The 10,000-nt window shown below is 49.0% G+C and overlaps 1 protein-coding gene and 1 pseudogene across 1 annotated transcript in view; one reads left to right on the top strand and one right to left on the bottom strand.

The window, feature by feature from the left end:
- LOC144513702 (nuclear factor 7, brain-like) overlaps positions 1-128 on the bottom strand; it is a 1,609-nt pseudogene extending 1,481 nt beyond the window's left edge.
- LOC144513695 (protein disulfide-isomerase tmx3a-like) overlaps positions 1-10,000 on the top strand; it is a 33,859-nt gene that overhangs the window by 21,073 nt on the left and 2,786 nt on the right. The window contains exons 11-15 of the mRNA XM_078244874.1: positions 5,253-5,319; positions 6,431-6,529; positions 8,181-8,238; positions 8,335-8,388; positions 8,683-8,739. Coding sequence (XP_078101000.1) covers positions 5,253-5,319; positions 6,431-6,529; positions 8,181-8,238; positions 8,335-8,388; positions 8,683-8,739 — 335 coding nt within the window. The remainder of the gene's footprint in view (positions 1-5,252; positions 5,320-6,430; positions 6,530-8,180; positions 8,239-8,334; positions 8,389-8,682; positions 8,740-10,000) is intronic.

Raw genomic sequence — 10,000 nt, 5'->3', positions numbered from 1 at the left:
TGGATGAAGTGGTAGTGTCCCAGTATTCCCAATACTCCCAGTATTCCCAGTATTCCCAGTATTCCCAGTATTCCCTCCTGTAGATGTCCTCTCTCAAAAGAAGTGTTGGTCTGAAGGTAAATGTTAGCGTCCGTCTCTCAGAGTGTGTGTGTGTGTGTGTGTGTGTGTGTGTGTGTGTGTGTGTGTGTGTCTGTGTGTGTGTGAGTGTGTGTGTCTGAGTGTGTGTGTCTGAGTGTGTGTGTGTGTGTGTGTGTGTGTGTGTGTGTGTGTGTGTGTGTGTGTGTCTGTGTGTGTGTGTGTGTGTGTGTCTGTGTGTGTGTCTGTGTGTGTGTGTGTGTGTCTGTCTGTGTCTGAGTGTGTGTGTGTGTGTGTGTGTGTGTGTCGTCTCAGTGAGGCAGAATAACAACCTGTTTCCTTGTTCGTCTCAGATGAGTCATGTGGAGCTTTGTTATTCTAGTTTATCAGGTTGAGTTTTATTCCAGACTGGTTAATCATTTCTTGTGTCCCATCATATACTGTAAAGTACTTCTGTCTTCGGCTTCAGTGTGTAGTTCATTAACACAACTGTTGAAGTAAAATCTCAGATAATTAATCTCAGCATGCAAACTAAAAGTGATGTTAAATGTTATAAACAGGAAGCTCAGCTGGTATTGTCATGTGATCTGTGGCTGAGACACGCCGCGGGTTGCCCAACTCATTTCCAAACTGAGAATTCTTACGTAGGAGAAAACTAAAACAAGCAGACAAACCTGCACACTCCTTTAAATCAGGTTGACCCTTGATACTTCCTGTATGAGGAGCCATCAGGGACATTATTCACAATCACTAAAACATGCAAGTAAATGGCTCTCACACACACTACTTAAACATAACGTACTTCTGCCACAGTTGGCTTAGTCTTGCTTGCCAGCTCTATCTCCACAGAGCTGCAGAGGAAGGTCTGGCTACACCACAGATGCATTCTGGGATAGGAGACTAAACTCTCTGGGTTGTTTGCTTTTCTTTAAACCAATCACAGCGGTCGTGGGCGGAGCTAAGCTCCAGACGCAGCGACGGTGGCTCTGCTAAATAGTCTCAGGAAGGAACTGGTTTGCACCCCACAAAAGGTCTGACATGACTGCACGGTGGAAGATCTGGGGGGGGGGGAGGATTGAGTCTGTTGGACATGACTACACGGTGGACGATCTGGGGGGGGGAGGATTGAGTCCGTTGGACATGACTACACGGTGGGAAGATCTGGGGGAGGATTGAGTCTGTTTGACATGACTACACGGTGGAAGATCTGGGGTGGGGGGGGATTGAGTCTGTTGGACATGACTGCACGGTGGAAGATCTGGGGGGAGGATTGAGTCTGTTGGACATGACTGCACGGTGGAAGATCTGGGGGGGGGAGGATTGAGTCTGTTGGACATGACTACACGGTGGAAGATCTGGGGAGGATTGAGTCCGTTGGACATGACTACACGGTGGAAGATCTGGGGGAGGATTGAGTCCGTTGGACATGACTACACGGTGGAAGATCTGGGGGGAGGATTGAGTCTGTTGGACATGACTACACGGTGGAAGATCTGGGAGGATTGAGTCCGTTGGACATGACTACACGGTGGAAGATCTTGGAGGGGGAGGGTTGAGTCTGTTGGACATGACTACACGGTGGAAGATCTTGGAGGGGGAGTATTGAGTCTGTTGGACATGACTACACGGTGGAAGATCTGGGGGGGGGGAGGATTGAGTCTGTTGGACATGACTACACGGTGGAAGATCTGGGGGGGGGAGGATTGAGTCCGTTGGACATGACTACACGGTGGAAGATCTTGGGGGGGGAGGGTTGAGTCCGTCTGACATGACTACACGGTGGAAGATCGGGGGGGGAGGATTGAGTCCGTCTGACATGACTACACGGTGGAAGATCGGGGGGGGAGGATTGAGTCTGTTTGACATGACTACACGGTGGAAGATCTGAGGGGAGGATTGAGTCCGTTGGACATGACTACACGGTGGAAGATCTTGGGGGGGGAGGATTGAGTCTGTTGGACATGACTACACGGTGGAAGATCTTGGGGGGGGAGGATTGTGTCTGTTGGACATGACTACACGGTGGAAGATCTGGGGGGGGGAGGATTGAGTCTGTTGGACATGACTACATGGTGGAAGATCTGTCAAGTGAGTCCCTGTGTGTCGTCCTGACAGTAGTGGTGGAAGATCTTGGGGGGGGGGCGAGGATTGAGTCCGTTGGACATGACTACACGGTGGAAGATCTTGGGGGGAGGGGTTGAGTCTGTTGGACATGACTACACGGTGGAAGATCTTGGGGGGGGGAGGATTGAGTCTGTTGGACATGACTACACGGTGGAAGATCTTGGAGGGGGAGGGTTGAGTCTGTTGGACATGACTACACGGTGGAAGATCTTGGAGGGGGAGGGTTGAGTCTGTTGGACATGACTACACGGTGGAAGATCTGGGGGGGGGGATTGAGTCTGTTGGACATGACTACACGGTGGAAGATCTTGGGGGGGAGGATTGAGTCCGTTTGACATGACTACACGGTGGAAGATCTGGGGGGAGGGGGAGGGTTGAGTCCGTTTGACATGACTACACGGTGGAAGATCTTGGGGGGGATTGAGTCTGTTTGACATGACTACACGGTGGAAGATCTGGGGGGGGGAGGGTTGAGTCCGTTTGACATGACTACACGGTGGAAGATCTTGGGGGGAGATTGAGTCTGTTTGACATGACTACACGGTGGAAGATCTGGGGGGAGGATTGAGTCCGCTTTGGACATGACTACACGGTGGAAGATCTGGGGGGAGGATTGAGTCTGTTGGACATGACTACACGGTGGAAGATCTGGGGGGGCAGGATTGAGTCTGTTGGACATGACTACACGGTGGAAGATCTTGGGGGGGGAGGGTTGAGTCTGTTGGACATGACTACACGGTGGAAGATCTGGGGGGGGGGGGGGTTGAGTCTGTTGGACATGACTACACGGTGGAAGATCTGGGGGAGGATTGAGCTGTTGGACATGACTACATGGTGGAAAGATCTGGGGGGAGGGTTGAGTCTGTTGGACATGACTACACGGTGGAAGATCTTGGGGGGGGAGGATTGAGTCCGTTTGACATGACTACAAGGTGGAAGATCTTGGAGGGGGAGGATTGAGTCCGTTTGACATGACTACACGGTGGAAGATCTTGGGGAGGGGGAGGATTGAGTCCGTTGGACATGACTACACGGTGGAAGATCTGGGGGGAGGATTGAGTCCGTTGGACATGACTACACGGTGGAAGATCTGGGGGGGGAGGATTGAGTCTGTTGGACATGACTAGACAGTGGAAGATCTTGGGGGGGGAGGGTTGAGTCTGTTGGACATGACTACATGGTGGAAGATCTGGGGGGAGGATTGAGTCCGTTGGACATGACTACACGGTGGAAGATCTTGGGGGGGGAGGGTTGAGTCCGTTTGACATGACTACACGGTGGAAGATCTGGGGGGAGGATTGAGTCCGTTGGACATGACTACACGGTGGAAGATCTGGGGGGAGGATTGAGTCCGTTGGACATGACTACACGGTGGAAGATCTGTCAAGTGAGTCCCTGTGTGTCGTCCTGACAGTAGTGGTGGAAGATCTTGGGGGGAGGATTGAGTCCGTTGGACATGACTACACGGTGGAAGATCTTGGGGGGAGGATTGAGTCTGTTGGACATGACTACACGGTGGAAGATCTGGGGGGAGGATTGAGTCCGTTGGACATGACTACACGGTGGAAGATCTTGGGGGAGGGTTGAGTCTGTTGGACATGACTACACGGTGGAAGATCTGGGGGGGGAGGGTTGAGTCTGTTGGACATGACTGCACGGTGGAAGATCTGGGGGGGGGGAGGGTTGAGTCTGTTGGACATGACTACACGGTGGAAGATCTGTCAAGTGAGTCCCTGTGTGTCGTCCTGACAGTAGTGGTGGAAGATTTCCGGGCAATAAAGAAGTTTCAAACAGAGAGAAGTTGTTCTGTGAGAGTTTGTTCAAATGTTTTATTGCTTGCAAGCAAGGACCTCAGAGTGCAGTGGAAGAGACCTCAAAGTAGTACTCAAAGACCGGAGTATATATATATGTTTTGCTGAGGAACAGCATCCTGTTGCAACACGATGAAATCAGGAAATATCTCGCGGTAGCAGAAAACAACGGAGTCACTTCTCTCACGCAGTCATTTTTCATCGATGTCGGCAACATAACCTTTCTGTCTAGACTGAAACAGCCCCTTACTCCCTGTGATGTGACATGACTACACGGTGGAAGATCTGTCAAGTGAGTCCCTGTGTGTCAGTCCTGACAGTAGTGGTGGAAGATCTTGGGGGGAGGATTGAGTCCGTTGGACATGACTACACGGTGGAAGATCTTGGGGGGGAGGGGGTTGAGTCTGTTGGACATGACTACACGGTGGAAGATCTTTGGGGGGAGGATTGAGTCTGTTGGACATGACTACACGGTGGAAGATCTGGGGGAGGATTGAGTCCGTTGGACATGACTACACGGTGGAAGATCTTGGGGGGGAGGGTTGAGTCTGTTGGACATGACTACACGGTGGAAGATCTTGGAGGGGGAGGATTGAGTCCGTTGGACATGACTACACGGTGGAAGATCTTGGAGGGGGGAGGATTGAGTCTGTTGGACATGACTACACGGTGGAAGATCTTGGAGGGGGAGGGTTGAGTCTGTTGGACATGACTACACGGTGGAAGATCTGGGGAGGATTGAGTCCGTTGGACATGACTACACGGTGGAAGATCTTGAGGGGGGAGGATTGAGTCTGTTGGACATGACTACACGGTGGAAGATCTTGGAGGGGGAGGGTTGAGTCTGTTGGACATGACTACACGGTGGAAGATCTGTCAAGTGAGTCCCTGTGTGTCGTCCTGACAGTAGTGGTGGAAGATTTCCGGGCAATAAAGAAGTTTCAAACAGAGAGAAGTTGTTCTGTGAGAGTTTGTTCAAATGTTTTATTGCTTGCAAGCAAGGACCTCAGAGTGCAGTGGAAGAGACCTCAAAGTAGTACTCAAAGACCGGAGTATATATATATGTTTTGCTGAGGAACAGCATCCTGTTGCAACACGATGAAATCAGGAAATATCTCGCGGTAGCAGAAAACAACGGAGTCACTTCTCTCACGCAGTCATTTTTCATCGATGTCGGCAACATAACCTTTCTGTCTAGACTGAAACAGCCCCTTACTCCCTGTGATGTGTCTCTGTCTCCAGGAGGTGTCTCTGCCCTCTCTGCCGGCCGTGGTGATTTTTAAAGATGGAACCTACTTCACCTTCAACGGTAAGAGACAGGAAACTGACCTCTGACCACGTTTAAATAGTCCTGAACTTGTTTTTGTCCATTGTCCGTGTTTTATCTTAACCTTTGACCCTCTCAAGGCTGATTTCTGCTTCTGCGTCGCCTCCTCCGTAGCTCGACCTGCACCTCCAAAAATAAAAAATATGTAACCTTGCGTCGAGGCAACGCAGACCGCAAGGACTGTGATTGGTCAACTGGTCCTGAGTGACTGTGACTGGTCAACTGGTCCTGAGTGACTGTGACTGGTCAACTGGTCCTGAGTGACTGTGATTGGTCAACTGGTCCTGTGTGTTGATAGTCAATGTTTCAAGGACTGTGATGGTCAGCTGGTCCTGAGTGACTGTGATTGGTCAGCTGGTCCTGAGTGACTGTGATTGGTCAGCTGGTCCTGAGTGACTGTGATTGGTCAACTGGTCCTGAGTGACTGTGATTGGTCAGCTGGTCCTGTGTGACTGTGATTGGTCAACTGGTCCTGAGTGACTGTGATTGGTCAACTGGTCCTGAGTGACTGTGATTGGTCAGCTGGTCCTGAGTGACTGTGATTGGTCGGCTGGTCCTGTGTGTTGATAGTGGGTGTTTCCAGCAGCTACTGTGGGGGGTAGCAACATGCTAGTTCACTGACATCAGCTTTGTAAATAAACTTATATTAACATAAACATAAACATATTTTAGTTATAATGACGGGGTTATCTGTTAGTAAAGTGTCTATATGTCAGTAACGTTTGGAAATTAGCACGTCTCCAGCAAGCAGTACTTTGTGGGCAGTTGTGCTAAAGTTAGCATGCTAACAACATAAACTGGCTGGCAGACACCTCACAGATAACGTCAGACTGATCGCCCCCTAGCGTTATGGAGGTGAAATGCACCGCGATGCAGAGCAACCCCGACGCAGAACTCCCAAAGGGTCACGATGCCGTAGGAGCGACGCGTGGAGCTGACACAGAAGCATAAAACAGCCTTTACTCTGTGTTTCACTTCAGCAAAGTTACCTGGAACATTTTGGCCGCCTAGAAATGTCTTTTCAGACGTTTACCTGCTGGTGCCGTTTAGCTAGAGGACACCAGGAGGATGAATGAATGTAACTGTGTTTCAGAGGAACGTGACGGCGATCTGCAGTCGTGGATCAACAGAGAGCGTTTCCCAAACTACAGCCAGATCGACGGCTACACTCTGTACGCCATGGGGGAGTCAGGTAACGTTAGCTCAGCTTTATATGAACACCTGAGATCCTGACCATGGGGGAGTCAGGTAACGTTAGCTCAGCTTTATATGAACACCTGAGATCCTGACCATGGGGGAGTCGGGTAACGTTAGCTCAGCTTTATATGATACACCTGAGATCCTGACCATGGGGGAGTCAGGTAACGTTAGCTCAGCTTTATATGAACACCTGAGATCCTGACCATGGGGGAGTCGGGTAACGTTAGCTCAGCTTTAATATGATAACCTGAGATCCTGACCATGGAGGAGTCGGGTAACGTTAGCTCAGCTTTAATATGATAACCTGAGATCCTGACCATGGGGGAGTCAGGTAACGTTAGCTCAGCTTTAATATGATAACCTGAGATCCTGACCATGGAGGAGTCGGGTAACGTTAGCTCAGCTTTAATATGATAACCTGAGATCCTGACCATGGGGGGAGTCGGGTAACGTTAGCTCAGCTTTAATATGATAACCTGAGATCCTGACCATGGGGGGAGTCGGGTAACGTTAGCTCAGCTTTAATATGATAACCTGAGATCCTGACCATGGGGGGAGTCGGGTAACGTTAGCTCAGCTTTAATATGATAACCTGAGATCCTGACCATGGGGGAGTCGGGTAACGTTAGCTCAGCTTTAATATGATAACCTGAGATCCTGACCATGGGGGAGTCAGGTAACGTTAGCTCAGCTTTATATGAACACCTGAGATCCTGACCATGGGGGAGTCAGGTAACGTTAGCTCAGCTTTATATGAACACCTGAGATCTGCTCACACTCCTGTTGGGCCATCTTGTTCCTTCTTCTACTCCCACAAACGTACATCTATGGGAGCATTAATATCTTATACAGGCCAGTAAAATCAAACTTATGTTGTTATGTTATGATATTATCGGCATTTTCCAAACTATCGGTATCTGTATTTATAACGGCCGATAAATGAATTTTTAAAAAATAAAATAAAAACGGATGAAACCCCCTTCAACCATGTTGCGAGTGCTGGCGTTGCAGAGTCTGTCCACCAGAGGGCGCTCTGCACTCGTGTTTAACCCTTTAAGTTTCAGTTTGTATTTTTATACATTTTATTTTCTGGATTTTTAGCCGATATATCAGAATATCTGATGTTTTTTAAAGATTATTTTTGGGCTTTTTCTGTCTTTATTTTGATAGGACAGCTAGGTGAGAGAGGGGGGGAAGACATGCAGGATATTGTCACAGGTCGGACTCAAACCCTGGACCTCTGCGTCGAGGCATCATCGAGCCAACCCGGCCACCACTGAATATCTGGCTCTAGTCAGGCCCACCCTAACAGGTGTTTAAAATGTGAGACACATGACGCCTCCTAATGACAAATTAAACAGTTTGGTTCCTGTATTGTGTGGAGAGCAATGATTTGGCCAGACCAGAACATTTTGGTTAGGGTAAGAATACCAGGCTAAGCCAATCAGAGGCAGAGTAAGAGGGCTCATTAAGAATACCAGGCTAAGCCAATCAGAGGCAGAGTAGGAGGGCTCATTAAGAATACCAGGCTAAGCCAATCAGAGGCAGAGTAGGAGGGCTCATTAAGAATACCAGGCTAAGCCAATCAGAGGCAGAGTAGGCGGGCTCATTCCTGATTGGTTGATGTGAGTCTCTGTGAGCAGGTAAACTGGTGGTGTTGGCGTTGGGGGAGGAGAAGAGTCTGAGCGCGGAGAGTCTTAGGTAAGACTGCATCCAACATAAACACTGTGACATCATCTGACGTCGGACCTTCCTGTGTGTGTGTGATGTGTTTCCTGTTTCCTGTTTCCTGTTCAGGTATAAAAGTCTGGTGGAGAAAGTTTCTACGGACTACAAAGAAGTCTATAGCAGGTCAGAGTCTCTCAGGACACGAAACCATCCAGAAAGACTAAATACAGACGCTAAATGAAACTAACTGTTTGTCTGTCTGTCTCTCTGTCTGTTTGTCTGTCTGTCTCTCTCTCTCTCTCTCTCTCTGGCTGTGGCTGTCTGTCTGTCTGTCTGTCTCTGTCTCTCTCTGTCTGTCTCTGTCTGTCTGTCTGTCTCTCTGTCTGTCTGTCTGTCTGTCTGTCTCTCTGTCTGTCTGTCTCTCTGTCTCTCTGTCTGTCTGTCTGTCTGCCTCTCTGTCTGTCTGTCTGTCTCCAGAACCTTTTACTTTGGTTTCATGAAGGGCAGTGAATACATCGATGGACTTGTGATGGGGTGAGTTTAATGTCCCTTGGCATTTTCAGGATAAAACTTGTATTTTGTGTTTGTACTAGAACACGTTTACGTGTTTATGGGCGCTATTTCAACGCTCTGAGGTCACGGCGTGAAGCAAAAAGGGTCCGTGTGCCGGGAGCATGGTTCTAAAGGGTTGTACTTAGTGTCTTCATTAATCAGATGTGTGTTTTGGGCGTCAGCACGCCCAGAATGCACCTGAACACACCTCCCTGTAAGACCAGCACGCCCAGAATGCACCTGAACACACCTCCCTGTAAGACCAGCACGCCCAGAATGCACCTGAACACACCTCCCTGTAAGACCAACACGCCCAGGATGCACCTGAACACACCTCCCTGTAAGACCAGCACGCCCAGAATGCACCTGAACACACCTCCCTGTAAGACCAGCATGGGCTACAGATGGGAGCAGGTGCATTTGTTATTTAAACGAGGTGGGCGCTGGACGGGAAACTGACAACTGGGTTGGTCTTAAACTAGCAAAGACACTTAGGTCGGCCTTTGCGCTGCGCCGGGTGCAAGATAGGACCCAAAATGATAAAAAAAAAAAACTGCCCATGGCTGCTGTACCTGTATTCACCCTCTGTATGAGATGCTCTGTAGGAGCGCCTGTCTCTTTAAGAATGCCCAGTCTGCTCTGATTGGTCAGCACGCTTCCTGGAAGCCTCTGCTCTGTGTTTTACTAGCATCAGCTGGAGCTACTGCAACGGAGTATATAACAGGACTTTGTATCATAAAAAAACCCAATAAAGGCTTCTAACCCAAATTTTACACAACCAGACATGTCCCAGCAGTAAAGGGACCGGAATTTGGGGAGAAATTATCAGCATTGGATAATATTACAGCTGTGGCGTTAGCATGTAGCTCCTTAATATTTAGCACTAAGCTAATGTTAGATTGTAGTAGAACAAAGAACCCCCCACTCTGACATCTCTCCATTAGTGCATGTATAGGTACTGAGCATGGGCAGCCCCCCCACTCTGACATCTCTCCATTAGTGAATTTAGAGGTACTGAGCATGCACTAATGGTACTAAATGGTACTAAATGTAACTAAAGGTAACTTCAGGTAACTAAAGGTAACTAAAATGTACTTCAGGTAACTCAGACCTGCCAACGTGTACTCATTGTTCGTACTCGGCACGCATTTTGACCCTTAAGTACGCTTGTAGGATTCGCTGCTCTCTAGGTACGCATTTTGTTGCATCTTTCATTTCGCCGGTTTCAGTTTCTATGCAATCT

This window comes from Sander vitreus, unplaced genomic scaffold, assembly GCF_031162955.1.
Source record: "Sander vitreus isolate 19-12246 unplaced genomic scaffold, sanVit1 ctg322_0, whole genome shotgun sequence".
In the NCBI taxonomy this organism is placed as follows: domain Eukaryota; kingdom Metazoa; phylum Chordata; class Actinopteri; order Perciformes; family Percidae; genus Sander; species Sander vitreus.
The sequence above is the reverse complement of the archived record's forward strand: the minus strand, read 5'-3'. Positions and strand labels throughout refer to the sequence as shown.